At 49.4% G+C, this 17,806-nt stretch overlaps 1 protein-coding gene across 5 annotated transcripts in view; it reads left to right on the top strand.

Moving 5' to 3' along the window:
- PHF12 (PHD finger protein 12) overlaps nt 1–16,414 on the top strand; it is a 41,153-nt gene extending 24,739 nt beyond the window's left edge. For all 5 annotated transcript variants that reach the window (XM_053212794.1, XM_053212795.1, XM_027034531.2 and 2 more), the window contains 12 exons: nt 138–531; nt 1,825–1,945; nt 3,198–3,330; nt 5,213–5,377; nt 8,365–8,523; nt 9,087–9,882; nt 11,134–11,259; nt 11,914–12,057; nt 13,137–13,235; nt 13,980–14,062; nt 14,658–14,796; nt 15,143–16,414. In XM_053212794.1, the coding sequence (XP_053068769.1) occupies nt 138–531; nt 1,825–1,945; nt 3,198–3,330; nt 5,213–5,377; nt 8,365–8,523; nt 9,087–9,882; nt 11,134–11,259; nt 11,914–12,057; nt 13,137–13,235; nt 13,980–14,062; nt 14,658–14,796; nt 15,143–15,477 (2,694 nt within the window). In that variant the 3' untranslated portion in view covers nt 15,478–16,414. The remainder of the gene's footprint in view (nt 1–137; nt 532–1,824; nt 1,946–3,197; nt 3,331–5,212; nt 5,378–8,364; nt 8,524–9,086; nt 9,883–11,133; nt 11,260–11,913; nt 12,058–13,136; nt 13,236–13,979; nt 14,063–14,657; nt 14,797–15,142) is intronic.
- The last annotated feature ends 1,392 nt before the right edge of the window (nt 16,415–17,806 follow it).

Consider the following 17,806-nt stretch of genomic DNA (forward strand, 5'->3'; position numbering starts at 1 on the left):
AGTGTTCCAAGTCCCCAGGTGGATGAGTCTGTAACATGTTGGAGAATTTCATAATTTTGGCTAGTGGTCTTTGTAGTATCCATCTCTTTCTGTTTTGTGGTACTTTATGTGATGGGCCTACCTGTTCATTTGCACAGAAACGAGAGCAGAAAAAGGAGCTGGGCCACGTCAATGGACTGGTGGACAAATCCGGCAAACGGACTACATCTCCCAGCAGTGATACCGACTTGTTGGACAGATCAGCCAGCAAAACTGAACTCAAGGCCATTGCCCACGCCCGGATCCTGGAGAGGAGAGCCAGCCGGCCTGGCACGCCCACATCCAACGCCAGCACAGAGACCCCCACCTCTGAGCAGAATGACGTCGACGAGGACATCATTGACGTGGACGAGGAGCCAGTGGCAGCTGAGCCGGACTATGTGCAGCCCCAGCTAAGGCGGCCCTTTGAGCTGCTGATCGCTGCCGCCATGGAGCGGAACCCCACCCAATTTCAGTTGCCCAATGAACTGACTTGTACCACTGCACTACCAGGTTAGCCAAAGTGTCATGTCCCCGCCCCCCACCCCAGCTGCCCCAAAAGACTACTGTCCAGCCAGAGGGCAGTGCTGCCTATGGGATCACCGGGCGAGTAGCCACTCTCATGTTCCTGTTCTTTGTTCTTCCTGGACATCTATGAAGGTTTTAGCCTTGACCGTGCTTATTCAGTTTTCTATTTTCTGCCCTTCAAGGTATCCCCTTTTTAAAAATATAGGTAATATATTCACATGGTTCAAAAGCCGAAAAATATAAAAAGGCTTAAAATGAAAAATTTCCCTTCCACCCCTGTCTGCCATTTGCCTGATCTCTACCTTCATATCCCTCTCAGATAACCACTGTTTGGTTCTTGTGTATCTCCTTCTGGAATTTCTTTGTGCGTATATAAGCAAAGAAATATAATATGCTCAGTATTTTCCCTTTAAATAGCTTATTGGGTATACTGGTGTACATCTTGCTTTTTTCACCTCACAGTATGCTCTAGAGATCTTTCCATATTAATGTAGACATTCCTCAGTTTTTATTAATGGTTGCATAATAGTCTATCATATAGACATGACATAATTTATTTCACTGATCTCCTATTAATGGACATTCAGGTTGTTCCTGATCTTTTGTTATTATAGATGCTTCTTCAAATAATTCTGTAAATATAACATTGTGTATCTGTAGGGTAAATTCCTACTGTTCGAATTGCTGGGTTACAACTATGCATTTATAGTTTGATAAAATGTTACCAAATTGCCCTTTTTTTCCCCTTTAATCATGTCTTCTACCTGATGCCACAAAGCTTCCGGATGTTATTTTCTTTTTCCCAGAGAAAGTGAAATTGGCAGGCTTAAGAATGCTGTTCAGTCAGCAGGAGGTATATAGAATCAAAACTTTTCTGATTTCTATAAAAATGCAGTAAAATTATAGTCTTTTCTTCAGCCACCTCCACAGAACAGTCTTTGTTGACCATTTGACTCGGGCATGTGTATTTCTTAGGTTGCAGTATCTAACAGCCTAAGCTTCTGACCACTTCATGTTTGCAAAACATAGATGTGTTTCTGCCACAGAACAGGTGACTTCAGACCATGGTTCTGATTTATGTCTCAGTGTTCCTTTTCCTCCCTTCCTATTCTTTTTTCTCATTTGAAACCAGCCGAGGGGGTCTCAGAAAGAGACCTGTGTCTAGGCTGTGGCACATGCTTTTACGGAGATCTGTTCCTTTCACTTATTGTTGTTTCCATATCCCACACTAGGAACTCTGTATCCAAGAGAGTTCAGCACCATCAATTTCTCTTCTAGGTTCTAGCAAGAGGAGAAGAAAGGAGGAAACCACGGGAAAAAATGTTAAGAAGACACAGCATGAGTTAGATCACAATGGTCTTGTTCCCTTACCAGTCAAAGTATGCTTCACATGTAACAGGTATTTTTCGTCCATACTAAGGACTCTTCCCCATATTCAGCAAATGAGGTTTTTTCTCTCTTCCATCACCTCTCCCAAACTCTGTCTGTTAAATGTGGATAACCCATATTCTGATGGTATGAGTACAGAGACTGAGTGACTAATTGACCAGAGCCTTGACTGTCTTCACAGCAAATTCCCTTAAGTACTGTAGACTGTGTTTATAGAGGCTTGAATAGGAGGGGTTGGACTTAAACAGAAGCGTGAGATATTTTGACTAGCTAGCAGGAGGAACCGTGGCCAGCAGAGACACAGGTCCCTGGAAAGGGCAAATAACTTTTTAAATCACCAAAGATGAGTTTAAAAGCAGTACAAGTATCCATGGTAGCTAACATGCATCAGACTGGATGACTTCCAAAAGCCTCCAGGCTGCCCCAGTTGTAGCTTCCCTGAGACACTGGTTTCCTTCAAATAGGATCTCCTCAGTGACGGGAACCAGCTGCTTCAATTACTGACGCTGGACTTACTGGCCTGGGTATCTTAGAAGGGCAGGATAGCAGGAGAAAATAGCCATCAAAAAGAAATGTTCCCAAAAAAAGGAAAGAAAGAAAGAAAGGTTCCACAACAAAAGCTATAGGGAACTAGATAGTAGGGCAGCAGAAAGAACTCTGAGCCAGGCCCAGACTGAGGCTCCAGTGCATCTCAGGGACCCAGGGAATATCATAGTTACTTGCTGAAGCCCCTCCCTTGAACTGTGCATATACATGAATACATCACAGAATTCTTTCCCAACACAACTCTTCCTGTGTCATTTTTGCTGGGTGCTTCACGCAGAAGAGAAATCCTTTCTTGCTGTAGTGTAAGACTCTAGAAACAGGGCTAGAGGGATTTTTTTTTGTTGTTGGGTTTTTTTTTTGTTTGTTTTTTTAAATAAGGTAGTTACTTTCTTTTAAGGAGTAGAAAAATCAGAGCGGAGTTGGCTATCTTCCCCCTGTGGGCACTAAGCATTGATCATTCCTACTCTGACAGCCACTTTAGCTATACTCCAAATAAACATTCACTTCCCCACAAGACACATTCCTCTTAGAGAATAATGGAGAGCCTGGTGGTAGCCCCCAACTTCATCCATCTTCCTAACTGAGTGTAACTGATCACTGGGGGAGGAGGCCCTGGGAGAACGTTGTGAGGATTAAGGAGAGGCTGTTCCATAGTGCACAGTTGGTTTGAATTCTCCCATCTTGCCACAGAAATGGCCTACATCTCTTTTTTGCAGGAGCTGCCGTGTGGCCCCTCTCATCCAGTGTGACTATTGCCCCCTCCTGTTCCACATGGACTGCCTCGAGCCACCGCTCACTGCCATGCCCCTGGGCAGATGGATGTGTCCGAATCACATCGAACATGTGGTGGTAAGCACAGCATTGTCCCTTCTGTTCTCTCTGGGCACAGCCAGGGCATGGCCTGATTCAGTAGAAAGCATAGTAAGGTCAGCTTTGTACCAGAGTTCACCATATAATCTCTCAAATACGGATTTCTGTAGACCATCCTACTCAGTTCCAATCATTTTGACATGCCTCAGCTGTGCGTTTTGCATTTTCCCACAATGCCTTGTTTTAGCTGTACAGGCAGACTTGATTGTTTATACATAAATTTATTCCATGGTGAATTGAACAGTTGATGTTATAGCCATGAAGGGGGGGGCGTATATTCTATCCAACTCATGGGAATAAATGTTCTCGTGGTAGCTGCCTCTGTATTTTCCTGTCTCTTATTTTTAGAGGGAGCAAACTAGAAATTCTAAAACGTTTATTCTCATATCTCAGGAATGACAGACAGTCAAATCCCACTAACTTGGGAGAATTGAAGAATTGACATGGATAACAGTGTTCCAAACAATTAGCCATTTATTGAACACTAACGTGTCCTAGGCATCACATGAAGATCTTCCCCTTCGCTTTAGTTTTTGACCCCCACCTTATCATGGTGCATGATAGTAAGTGAGTTGTTGAATGAATGACTGGTGTAAGGGTCCTTTTATCTTATCTCCCAGGAGTCTTGGGTACATTTTCCAGACGCTTCCTGGGGCTAAAACAGAACTGTAGTTTGCTATCTCCAAAAGAGGCTTAGGCTTAGGCCCTTTCCTTCTAGGCACTAAGAACAGCCGTTTACAAGGTTGAATGGGTGAGGGCTTCAGAAGAGCAGCTCCCTTATAAGTTCAGCCTTTCCAGATTAAAAAGATTATTGCTTAAGACGTTGTGTATGAGATGGTAATGACCACGGAATGTCTTTTGACCCTTAGCGTGACAGAGTGTTCCTCACATCGCACTGAGGAGCCTTGGTTATAGACTTGCACACATGGGGCAAAAACGTTTGCTTTGGCCTCTTCATTTGGCTAACACTGCTCAGAAAGGTTTATGTAGGAGGAAGCTTCTCTCCAAGCTCAGTTACGAGTGTTTCATTTTGCCTCCTGCCAAACCAGAAAAAAACTACCATCAGCTATACGCCCAAATATGAATCTTAAAGAGCAACTTTCCAGCAGATGAAAAATTATTAATTAGATAATTTATTTACTTAGCCACTTAGGGGTTTTTCCTACCTTACTAATCATGAAGCTTCTGAGCAGATCTTTTTTGCATTAAAGTTTAGAGGGAAAGTGGCATAGTTTTTATATGCCTTCTGGATGCTGCTGCGCAACATTCTTTCTTCCCTCCCTTCGGCCTCTTAGAGCAGCCCAGGTTTTCCTCCTCCTCTAGAGCAGGACTGTGATATCCAGATGGGCTCACTAATGTTCCCTGGTATGTTGGAAGAGGAATAGAGCAGAGCACACAGGATTCTGGTGCTGATCCTTGCTGTTAGCCAAGCTCCTATATAGGAAACCGTCCTGCTTCCCGTGGGAATGAGTGCCTTGCTAGAAAGGGAGTCTGGGTCTCGAGGGCCAAGGCCCGCCTGTCCTCTGAAACCTGTGCTCTGTTAGGGTCCACTGGCAAAAGGTGGTCTGAGCTGTCGGGCTGGATTTGAAGGGTACTTGTGACTAATTTCCTATTTCCTGTCCCCCTCAAGCCTCTCTAGGGAATAGGAACATACCAGTTTTCCCTCTCTGGACCAGGCAGGACTGAGGGAGAAAGTCTTACCGGTGTTCCCTAGCCCTCTGACAGGGGTGTTGACGTATCAGCCCCTGACAGAAGGAACCTATTTGGCCAAGGGCTTCTATTTTTCAGACCTAAAGGATAGTTAGTTGGGAGGGGATGCCTTTTGAGGGTCATTGTAAAAGTGTGTCTGCTTTGTCCCTAGCTGAACCAGAAGAATATGACGCTGAGCAATCGGTGCCAGGTGTTTGACCGTTTCCAGGACACCATTTCGCAGCATGTGGTCAAAGTGGACTTCCTGAACCGAATCCACAAGAAGCACCCTCCTAACCGCCGAGTGCTCCAGTCAGTCAAAAGAAGAAGCTTGAAGGTGAGTCCCAACCTGGAGCAGGCAGGAGAGTGGGCTCGGATTGCTTTCATGGGATAGACAGAGGATTGTGGTCCCAAATTTATAGACAGGGAGACTGAAGCCCTGAGATTTGTCTGTGGTGTCTCAACAAGTGGTGAATGTGACCACACATTTTAATACTTGAGGGTGGTGGTCAGGATTACGAAGGCCAAACCCCAAACTCTGCAAGTCTTCAGTTCTCCTGATGAGTGCTCGTTAGCCCCTTCCGCCAGACGGATGTGCTCTGCTATTGCCACCCCTGGCCTGGTACTCATGCTATCTGTTCCTGGGAGGTGGCCCCTTTCCAAGAGCTGTCTGGCGGGGTGAAGGTGGTGGTGATGAAGCAGAGACCCATGTGGAAGGGAGGAGCTATCCCAGCTGAGAAACTTAAGAGGAAAATGCCTAAAGGAGAGTAAATCTGTTTTTCCAAGGTGCTGGTAATATATAACGAATATTCCAAGTTGTGCCAAGTTGTGGCCTTGCCGTAATAATATCTAACATTCTTGTATGCACTTGACAGTTGCTAAAGTGTCAACTTTAGCTGAGATCGGCTGAGATCAACAGAAAAAATTCCTTTATTGAAAAGCATTTGGTGGTGTTGAGGCTGTTTCTCAAAAGCCGTTCAGTTTCCTCATTCATTTAACCTAGAGAGCCCAACACCGTGGACCCACATAGAAGCTTGATTTTTCTCTTTTTGGAATAATCCCGCACACAGGCTGTGCTGTGTGCCAGTGGAGACCAGCAATTCTCAAATGTGGCCACTTGGTGGCAGCAACGCTTTAAATCACTCACCCCACTCCCATCATTTCCAGTAGATGTCAGCGCTAGCAAGCTAGCAAGATGTTAACTGTTGGAAATTGTATAACAATCTCTTAAGTGTGTAAATATTTATACTTCAATATAAATACCGGTTTCTAAAATCAAGGTGTTTTCAGTTGGGGGTATTATAGAGGTGGCATGCCTCATATCTCAGTAAAACAAATCTGAAAGTAAACTAAACTGTGTAATTCACCATGTGGATTTGGAAGAGAGCCTGGCGGCTGAAGTGAACAGTCCCAGAAAGGCTTGAGAAAATTCTGTTTCACAATGCCCTCTCCCCCTTCAAAGGTTTCCCTATTCTTCCCCCCCCCCCGCCGCCTTCATGTTTATTTATTTATTTTGAGAGAGAGAGAAGCAGAGCACAAGCAGGGGAGGGGCAGAGACGGGTGAAGGGGTGGGGAGAGAATCCCAGGCAGGCTTTGCACTGTCAGTGCAGAACCAGACGCGGGTTCATCTCCTGAACCATAACATCATGACCTGAGTGAAATCAAGAGCCAGATGCTCAACCAGCTGAGCCACCTGGGTGCCCCAAGCTTTCCCTATTCTTGAGGAAAATCCAAGGGCACGAGTTACCTGAATAGCACTTTTTTTCCCTTGCAGGGCAGACAAGTATTTTTGTTATAGCACGGGGACAGGACACGTGGGCAGAAAGAGCTGCCTGCTGAGCATTCCGTACTGGACAATTTGAGAGTGAAGTGAGGACTGTGGTAGCACAGGACTGTGGTGGACAGTGTTCCAGCTCTGACCTGAACCATCCTCATTGTTGGTATAGAGCAGGGCAGCAAAATTGGCTAAGAACTTGGTGTTAGGGATTCCTCTTCCTGCTACCCCTTCACTCTTCACCAAGGGGGGCAACCTTAGGCTTGCCTACCACTCCACTCCTCCCCCTCCCATTCCTGGCTGACTTTGGACAAGCCCATGGCACCAGCCACCACCGTTAATGGTGCTGTCTCTCAGTTCCAGATCTCTTGACTTTCTCCTCGTGTCTGGATTCATATCTGTCTGCCCATCCCACAGACACTTCAGTCTCAACTTGCCCAAGACCGAAAGTCTTCTGCCTCCAAATCTTCTCTTCCTCTTATATTTCCTGTTTCAGTGAATGACCGCAATCTCCACCCGGTCCTTCAAGGCAAAATTCTGGGAACCGTTTTCAGTTCTTCTGCTATCCTCCATAGGGACTCGATCACCAAATCTGTTCTCCAAATGTTTTCCAAGTCCGTCATGTGCTTCCACATCTCTATGCCTTATATGCTGCTCCCCTACCCTTATTTCCCCTTTGTCAGCCTGGAAGTTCTCAACTTCCAAGTCTCAAATACTGCCTTCCTATAAAATCTGTCCTTGTCCCCCAGACAGAAACAAGCACTCTCCTCCATATTTTTAATAGTTCCTTAGCCATGCCTCTATTCTAGGACCCATTACACTGTATTGTAATGTTTATCTCCCCCAACGAGACTGTGAGCTCCTTGAGGGCAGAGCTTAAGTTTTCTTCATCTCTGGATCTCTAGGACTGGGTACAGTGTCCAGACTCAGGAGGTACTCAATAAATGTTGGTTGAATGTATGAATGACTCTTGGCTTGTTGTGTGGCTCTTTCATCCTTACATGGCGTGATTCAGAACGTGTCTTCTGTCTTTGTACAACAAAGAGGTCTTCAGTTGTTTCATGAGTCATGAATGAGTGGACGAAGAAAACTGACATTGACTGAGTGCTTATCACAGGCCAGACTTCATGCTGAGCATTTCCACTGTAAATGTGACCTCCTTTGACGTTTTACCTCTCAGATATGGCTTACTCTCCCAAACTTGATGCTGAGCAGTAAGAGCCTAGAGGGTACCACTCTGAAGCTGTGTCCAGTGTCAGCCCTACACTTCTTTAGGCCAAAGCAATGGTTTCTGGCTTCTGCGGGCCGTAGACCTGAATGAAGAAAGTGGGGGACGGGGCGCACGCCTGTCATTTCCAGCTCTGTGCCTTCTCTAGCTAATGCGTGTGTGTCTGAGGCACAGAGCAGTTGCAGCCCACTGAGCCTCCTTGTCTTAGTGGACCTCAGAGTGCACGATGGTCCCGCGGGCATCAGCACCGCAGACAGAAGAGGCAGAATCAACTGGACATGTCGGCACTATCTCCGTCTCCTCCTCCTTCTATACTAAACAGGTTCCCGATGCTATAAAATCTCAGTACCAGTTTCCACCCCCTCTCATTGCACCCGCGGCCATTCGGGATGGGGAGCTGATCTGCAACGGGATCCCCGAGGAATCACAGACGCACCTTTTGAACTCTGAGCACTTAGCCACCCAGGCAGAGCAGCAAGAGGTGAGTGAAGGCAGGGCTGGGATTCCAAAGCCAATTTTCCTTCCTTCTCACCACAGCTGTTACTGGAAGTAGCCTCAGTGCCATTCCCATCCCCATCTTCTGCAATCCCACCGACCCCCACTCTCCAGCCCCCAATGGTTGAATATTCCAGAGAGAACCTCTGGCTGATATTCTGAGGCAAGTAAAAGAAATACAGTCAAGCAGTCTGTTTTTCTCCATCCGTCCCCCAGTGTGCTGTGAGATGAGCAAGTCTGTCTTGCAGAAAGAGACCAGTTAGCTGATAGGGCTGGACACACAGCAGTTGCTTAGGGTACTTGCTGGATATTGGTTCACAAGGTGAGCTCTGCCGACCAGGGTGTTGGCTGCTGAGTATACCAACAAGTCTTGCTTGGGAATGGAAATGGAATCTTATCAGAAGTCAAGCACACCTTTTCTGGGCATTTGCAGTGGGACCTTGGAAACAGTGTTTATCAGCTGTGCTGTAGCCCTGGCCTCTGGGGCAGGAAGGACCAGCGCCTCCCAGGCATCTCACCCTCCTCTCCTCTCCTCTCCTTCCATTGCAGTGGCTCTGTAGTGTTGTTGCGCTCCAGTGCAGCATATTGAAACATTTATCTGCTAAGCAGATGCCTTCGCATTGGGACTCTGAACAGACAGAGAAGGCTGATATTAAGCCTGTTATTGTGACTGACAGCTCAATCACCACCTCCCTGCAAACAGCTGACAAGGCACCTACACCTTCCCACTGCCCCTTATCCTGCCCCTCAGGGATTAGCTCCCAGAACTCCCTGAGCTGCTCTCCACCCCACCAGCCCCCAGCCCTAGAGGACATCAGCTGCAGTTCCTGTGCGGAAAAATCCAAGAAAGCCCCCTGCGGGACTGCCAACGGGCCAGTGAGCACAGAGGTGAAAGCCAATGGCCCACACCTCTACAGCAACCCCACCGATTCCACGGACCCCCGGCGACTTCCAGGCGCCAACACCCCCTTACCAGGCCTCTCCCACCGGCAAGGCTGGCCCCGGCCCCTCACGCCACCAGCGGCTGGGGGGCTTCAGAACCACACCGTCGGCATCATTGTGAAGACAGAGAATGCCACTGGCCCCAGCTCTTGCCCCCAGAGGAGTTTGGTTCCTGTCCCAAGCCTGCCCCCTTCCATTCCCAGCTCTTGTGCCAGCATCGAGAACACCAGCACTTTGCAAAGAAAGACTGTCCAATCACAGATAGGACCTCCGTTGACAGATTCAAGGCCACTGGGCTCACCCCCAAATGCCACCCGGGTGCTCACTCCCCCCCAAGCAGCAGGAGATGGTATCTTGGCCACAGGAGCCAACCAACGATTCTGCTCACCAGCGCCATCATCAGGTGAGTGGTGCTCAACCTGGGGGTGATTTGGAGTAGTTTCATGCTCTTTCTGGGAGTTAAACTTCAGAAAACACTTACGTTCCTGTGCATATTTCAGAGGACTTTGATCTCGGTCTTATTTGTCCTCTCCCCATTTATGTGATAGAGGAGAAAGCATGTGTTAACTTGTCCCCCGTTTTATTGGTGGGGTTGCTTAGGCTCTGAAAGTTTAAGTGATTTCCTCTAGGTCACCTACCGAGTCAGTGGTAGGATCGGAACCACGGCTGGGTCTCCTGACTCCACCTTCCCATTTCAGGCCTAGTCTTTTGCTTGTTGTGTTCCATCACCTTAGAGGAAGGCAGCATGATCTCTGGAACCCCTGTGGCCAGCCTGAGGTTCTAGGTGATGGCCTCCGTGTTTCATGATCCACACCAGAGACCAGGTCACACCTGATCCAGATTCTCAGAGCCCCCTGGTTTGAAGGAGCTTCCATGCCAGGGAAGGCAGAGTTAGAAAGCAACACCACCTTTCAGGATAGCTGCAGAGTGGCATGCCCAAAGAGGTTGATCCGGCCCAGAAGCTCACCCTTGGGCCACTTGCAGAAAGGCGGTCCCCTACACCCATACTTGGCCTAGTGTGGACCTGCTCTCTCAGCTGTCCCCAGTCAGCACTCTGGACCTCGAGATTGCTGACCCCAGCATCTGAACCAGGTTTCAGATGCTGCTGGAACCCCCTGTGGTCTCTCCCGTCTGAACTGAAGCTGGCCTCCTAGTCAGCTGGGAGTCTCGGTAACCAGGTGACTGTGACTTCTCTGCATGGGGGCCCCTGGTCCCAGGATGGCCCCTACCCTCAGGCTCTTTTCCTGTCTCTGTTTACCTCTAAATACCAGCCTGGATAGATCTTGCATCCTGTGAGTCGAACTTCAGGAGGCAGGAAACGCAGGGGCAGGCACCACTTAGTTGAATGACTGGAGGCAGCAGGGAGGTAGTCACGGCCCAGAGAACAAAGCCACCCTACCACATTTCCCAGAGCAGTAGATTTCACTGGTTCTCCGTGCTTTGGAGACTCCTGCGTGCCCGAGTGCGTTGTCGTTCCATCTGCCCTTCCTCACCACACATTTTTAGCTCTAGGAGTTCCAGAGCCTATGGGGTGAGAATCAAGAAGGGAACATCACCTTGGGTCCGAAATCCAGACCTGTCTCGGCAGTGGGGGATTGGACCGGTGGGTTTCCCTCAGGCGACGTAAGTAACAGTCTTCCTGCTCCGTCCCCAGATGGCAAGGTCAGCCCCGGCACGTTATCCATAGGAAGCGCTTTAACCGTACCCTCTTTCCCAGCCAACTCTACTGCCATGGTGGACCTCACCAACTCATTGCGAGCATTTATGGATGTCAATGGAGGTGAGTGCGTGAGCTGCTGCTCTCCCACCAGCTGCTGCTGCGTGAAGGTGCTGTCCCTGCGCGGCGTTTGAGCTCATTTCAGAAAAGGAACAGAAGGGATGCCTGACCTCCGAGGGCTGGGGATGTGGGTTAAGAAAGAAGGCTCCCTCCCACCTCTGCCTTCTACACGTGCTTATACACAGACTCCAAGGTGAAAGGAGAGTGGGACCAAGTTGAACCTGTGAGAAGAGAATTACTTGAGGCAGAATAAAACCAGGAGGGCCTTGTTCCCAAAGTCGAAGAGAATGGAGGCAGAGCTTGACCTCTGAAGAGGGTGGGTAGCAGATCTAAGCCTCCATGTCGGACATCCAGGCCTCCTCCACAGGCAGGCAGGTGGTCTATTTTGTTCTACCTTTCCAGGACCACTTAACCTAAAATCAAGCTGCCCACTGCAAGAGGCATCTGCACAGGCTGCATTGGGGTCCATCTCACTGCAAACGGCCAGTGAGATGCTGAGCTCTGGATCCTTAGGCCACTTTGTACTCTTGCCTGTTCGAGAAAAATCACTTGGCTAGATTTTAGGAATGCTTAACTATTTGCTCTGTGACCCTCACCTACTTCCACATTCCAATTCCTCCTCAGCTGCTTTTTTTAATCTCTCTCTTTGGTTAATAGAAATCGAGATAAATATGCTGGACGAGAAGCTGATCAAGTTTCTGGCCTTGCAGAGAATACATCAGCTTTTCCCCTCCCGGGTCCAAGCTTCACCGGGCAGTGTCGGGGCACATCCGCTGGCTTCTGGAGGGCACCACACAGAAGGTGCGCACGCACACCCCTGCCACCACAGCCCACCGTCAGGTCTCCCCTGTGCATGTGAGCGGCCATCTCCCCTCCTGAGGAGTCTTGGCTTTGACTATCTCAGTGTTCCATGTGTGCCTTTGATGGCCTTAATAAAGTGCCGTGGTTTCTTTTCCCAGAAAGCTGGAACAAAATCGCAACCACAGCTTTCACGTCAGACTTGGGGAAGTCTGTTGTAACTTTCGTGCTCATCCGCTTTGAGACACACAAAGCAGCTACGAATGCCTTTGGGTATATGTGGTGCACTTTCTGCTGAACTACTTCCAAATATTTGGGTTACAAAGGTTTCCCAAAAGGGAATTTTTCAAGTTCAAGGTGAGAAGCAGAATAGCAGTTGATCTAGGGGCACCTGGCTGGCTCAGTCAGTAGAGCATACAACTCTTGATCTCAGGGTCAGGAGTTCGAGCCCCATGTTGGGTGTGGAGCTTACGTTAAAAATAATGATGATGACGATAATAATAATAATAATAATAAATAAAGTAACATTTGGGCTAGTCTCCTGAAAGTTTTTCCCAAGACATTTAACTGCTTTGGATATTCCTTTGAGCATTAACCATTACTGAGCCTTACTGGTTGAAATTGTGTGGTCCCCAGACCAGCAGCATCAGCATCACCTGAGAGTTTGTTGGAAACGCAGAGCTCAGGCCCCGCTTCTGACCCACAGAATCAGAATTTGCATTTTGACAGGATCTCTAGTTGATTCATATGCACATTAAAGTTCGAGAAACACTGGTCTGTGCCTACTGTTGTTTTGCTTGGCCTCCCTATAGTACATCTGGTATATCCCTGATAAACCAGTCAGCCCAGGAACTTAAAGTACTTTCATCTTTGAATTCTGTGACCACTTTCAAAGATGGTCTCTCTTACCCCGTGTTGGAAATGCTGTGGGTGGGGGGAGAGAGTGCCACCCTGAAGCAGCCCAGTGTCCAAGGTGAGTTTTGAAAGATGACTCATCTAGTGGGATTATTTTCTCTAGACCGTGAGCCAAAGGTCCAGGTTCTGAGTTTCTGAATGATCCTGTCCCTTTGTTCGTCTTGTAGTGCAAAGAAAGGAAGTACAGGCCCGAGCTGTGTTCTACCCTCTCTTGGGTTTGGGAGGAGCTGTGAACATGTGCTATCGAACCCTCTACATCGGGACAGGTGAGCCAGCTGGGGGCAGGGGGGGCACCGCATCTGTTCAGCCCTAGAAACTACCACCCCTTCCCGCGGAGGCCAGGAGGGGGTGAGGGAAACCCTCCCTCGGGCCGACTGGTTTAACCCAGCAGATATCTGGGCAAGAGGGACTAAGAAAGGAGACTATCGGTTGCTTGTCTTCCCTGCCTCAAGCCCTTTTGCTTTGGGCCCGGCGTGATATCAAGAGAGGGGAAAGTCAGCCGTGACTGCTGCTCAGTGAGGCATTTTAAACAAGCAGATAAAACCGGAGGAGAGGGCACATACTTTGTCCCTGGAGGTCTTTGAAAAAGTGATGGTGCTCACACACCCATAACCTTCAGTTAGTCCTGCATCTTGTACAGAGGGACAGTCAGATTAGCCTTTGGCCTAGAAATCTCCTTTCTTTCCAAAGATAGGATTTATGAGCCCCGCACCCCATGTTGTGCCCTCATGGAAATAACCCACCCTCTTCAGGAGCTCACTGTTCCCTTCTGGGCAGCAGCCACATGTTCTGAAGGAGATCAGCTGGCAGGGACACCTGTTCTTCAGAAGGGGAGTGGAAAAGACGCTGGTTTTTGTTCAAATATACAAGGAAGGGGCCCTGAGCTGGTCTCCCCCTAAGGTCTTCCCGGTGCCCGCCCAGAAGCTAACTCCCTGCCCCCCACCTTCCCATGCATACACCTTACCGTCTGTTCTCTGCCTGCCTTTGCCTCTACTCCTGCCACCTTACAGGAGCTGACATGGACGTGTGCCTTACAAACTATGGTCACTGTAATTACGTGTCTGGGAAACACGCCTGCATATTCTATGATGAGGTGAGGGGTGGGGAAGGGGTGGGAGAGCTCTCACAGCCTGAGGCCTCTCCCAGGCACCAGGGTTTTTGTTCAGTGCCCTGGGTGAGGGGAAGGGAGGTGGGAGGTCTTCTTTTCTTCGCTCGCTGTCATTCCTGGAGTAGAAGGGTCTTGGTGTGAAAGGGCATCCTGCCGTGACTAACGCTCCCTAGGAGCGGTGCTACCATGTCTCCTGAGGTTGGTCACGGGCTCAGCGGGGTGGGGGGAGCCCACCCGGAAGCAGGGCAGGGGACCTGCATAGAAGGAAGCCAGGCCCTCTGTGCCAGCGAATAGCATTTCTACAGGAGCCAGGACCCAGGAGGCAGAGTAGAGCAGTGGTGGGAGAGCGGGGGGGGGGGGGGGGGGTTGGGGGGGGGGTTAGGGCCACTAGGAAGGTAGGCTTCCCTGAGGAGGTGAGTCTTGAGCCCCATCCTAAAGAGACAGGGCAGGGGGGCTTGACTGGGGAACAAAGAGAGCTCCCCAGGTAGAGCAGCACAGCCTTCTCCATGTGTCCTCTCTCCCCTTAGCCCCAGGCCCCACGCAGCAGACCACACATCTTATCTTCCCTCCTCCTCCTCAGAATACCAAACATTATGAGCTGTTAAACTACAGTGAGCACGGGACAACGGTGGACAATGTGCTGTATTCATGTGACTTCTCTGAGAAGACCCCGCCAACCCCCCCAAGCAGTATTGTTGCCAAAGTGCAGAGTGTCATCAGTAAGTCGGAGCCTGTGGCCACGAAGCCGGCCATTTTTTCAGATGTGTTCTCTTAAGGCCCCCTCAGGGTGGCTCTGGCTTTCTGCCGACGGCCTGCTCTCTTGCCTTCCGGGTCGCGTCGGCCAGGCTCTCCTTGCTCGCGGGCCCAGGGAGACCACAGAGAAGCGAGTGCTGGGCACACACCTGCCTGGGGACTTCAGACTCCCCTGGCCCTTTCCGGGTGTCCCTCAGCCCTAGTCACATAGCAGCTAGAATGGGGAGGTGCAGGGGCCCAGCGCTGGCAAACCACCTTGGGTGGGTTGGCTGCTCACTGTTCCTGTCCCGTGACCACCCTCCTTGTTCCCAGGGCGCCGCCGGCACCAGAAACAGGATGAAGAGCCAAGTGAGGAGGCAGCCATGATGAGCTCCCAGGCCCAGGGGCCACAGCGGAGACCCTGCAACTGCAAAGCCAGCAGCTCGAGCTTGATTGGGGGCAGTGGGGCCGGCTGGGAGGGCACGGCCTTACTGCACCACGGCAGCTACATCAAGCTGGGGTGCCTGCAGTTTGTGTTCAGCATCACTGAGTTTGCGACCAAACAGCCCAAAGGCGATGCTGGCCTGCTGCAGGATGGGGTCTTAGCCGAGAAGCTGTCTCTCAAGCCCCACCAGGGCCCCGTGCTGCGTTCCAACTCCGTTCCCTAGGACTGGCGGCTACCCCGTCACCCGCCCGTCCACCCGACCCGAGACTCCTGCAATGCAAAAATGTACACAAACCAAGCCCGGGTTTTTTCTATACTCCACCGGAAACCCTCCAACTACAATCTTTGCATGAAATGAAGAAAACCTTTTGACTGTTTTTTAAAGATCCTTTTTCTTTTCTCAAGTTCTAGGGGGCATTTGCACATATATTTGTACTCGACATTTCATGGGAAAGCGGCAGACCCGAGCTGAGGAACAGCGTGGGCAGGGAGGGGAAGGCCGATGGTCTGGACACTTCCTCCAACACCAAACCGTTCCCCACCCGCCTCCTGCTCCCTCCCCCTCGCCCGCCGTTGTAAAATAATCAGAAACTTGTTCTATTTTGTGGCAGTGACAATAGTTTTATATTAAAAGAAAAAAATACAGTTTTCATACAGCAAAATCTATACAATATCATTGTTTTATTTAATATAAAGATCGCTACCCACCCGACTTCCGTGGTTCCCACCCTCCGAGTTATTTTCCCTTTCTGCAGCGGTTGCACTACAGGTAGCTACTGTGTATTATGGACAAATGAGAAATGAATTCTTTTTCTGGCTGTCCATCTATTTTATTTCAAATAAGGAAAAGTGTATTTGGATTTTGTGTAAATACATCTAGTGATGACATTTTTTCAATGTTTTTAAAAACTGTACAGTACTACATGTGGTAGAGCGTTTTCTTCAAATTGTCTATTGTAGCAAAAACGTTTTTGTCGTAAACCTGTTTCGTCTCCTTTTTTTGTTCTCTTGCCACTTCTCTCCTGTTCCTCCCACCCCTGGCTCCCTCCTCTCCCCTTCCCCCAACCCCAAGTAGTACCAATGTACATAGTAATTGTAATGTTTTAGACTTTACAGAAACTTTCCTGTATTCTGTATATAAAAAAACAAAAATACTTCAACTTATGTTTTCTGCCTGTCTGTCCTACCTGTCATCACCCTCAGAGGGGACCCTCCCCAAGATCCTGTTCCCAGTCTCAGTGAACTAGTCTCATTCCAAGACACTCCGACCCCAAGCGAGGTCAGGAGAGCAGAGGTCTTGGAGAAAAGTGAGCCCCAGGTGGATGTGGGAAAATGGAGGGGTCGGGGTGCATCGGGTAGGGCGGGGCTGTTGCCTGGCTTCGTGGGCGACTTGAGAGAAGCATTTGACATGACCACATACTGCAAGAATCCAAGTGTGTGCAGGTCCCTGCTCCTGTTGACTCCAAAACCAAGATACTAAAACAGGACCTGTCGGGAGACGTCTGCATTCTGGTCTAAAAGCTTTAGCCTCGGGAGTTCCGGCTGCCTCCGATTGCAGTTGTTCGCTATCGTATTTGATAGGATACGATCATCTCCTCTAGGAGGAGTCTGCACCTGGTTTTTATCCTTTCCCTGTCAGCCTTAGCTGGGCAGGCAGCAATTACTTGTTCGAGTATCACTCGAGTTCCCTCCTCTGTGCATGGCCTTTGCTAGGACTTGGGGGTTGGGCTAGGGAACTTGATGTGAGCAATCAACAGGACCGATACGGCCCCAGCCTCTTGGAGCTTAGAATCTAGTGTGGAGCAGGTGGTCAACTCAAACGTCTCTGGGGAGCATCATGAAGCAAAAGGAGAGATCCGATCCCTAGACCCAGTCGAGCCGCAACTCACGTGACTACCAAGCATAATAACTTCCCTACAATTGCAGCTTCTCACCGGAAGATGACTCAACTGCGTTACCTTAATCCTAAGGTCCTGGGAACCCTCCCATCAAACCTAGCTCCCATCCTTTTCCTCCTCTCGGACCTGACGTGAGAAACTATCCAGGACGTTTTTCCTGAACACAGGACACAGGGATCGCCTGTGTGTCTGTCCCACAAGGGTTCAAGGAATTGGTACCGGTTAGCAGGTCAGGACTTTGCCTTGAGGATGGAGTATGCATCCATTTTTTCCATTAATATTCCATTCCCAGCCTCTTCCTACAGCATCTGCAACTGAACCCCGAATCCCTAGTGCAGCCAAGTAGAAAACTTCCCCCTGGAATCTGAGGTCTGTCCCTGGCTTCCACCTACCTGCCTTGCTTTGTCTCCACCACTCTGCTCCCCCTGCCCTGATGGGCCTCTTGAACTCTCCAAGGGCAGAAACCTATTGTTCCGCTCAGTATCTCCAAGGCTGACCGTACCATGGGGCACACCACACATGGGAAACAGTGGGTGCTAAGTTGTAATGGTTTTCTCAGGCAAGTCCTTGTCCTGGCCAGGAATACCCTCATCTGTGCCTCCCTAAGCTGTCACCACCCACCGTGCTGTCAGAGTCACTTCCTCCATTGAATCA

The sequence above is a fragment of the Acinonyx jubatus genome, chromosome E1 (genome assembly GCF_027475565.1).
Source record: "Acinonyx jubatus isolate Ajub_Pintada_27869175 chromosome E1, VMU_Ajub_asm_v1.0, whole genome shotgun sequence".
NCBI classification, from domain to species: Eukaryota; Metazoa; Chordata; class Mammalia; order Carnivora; family Felidae; genus Acinonyx; species Acinonyx jubatus.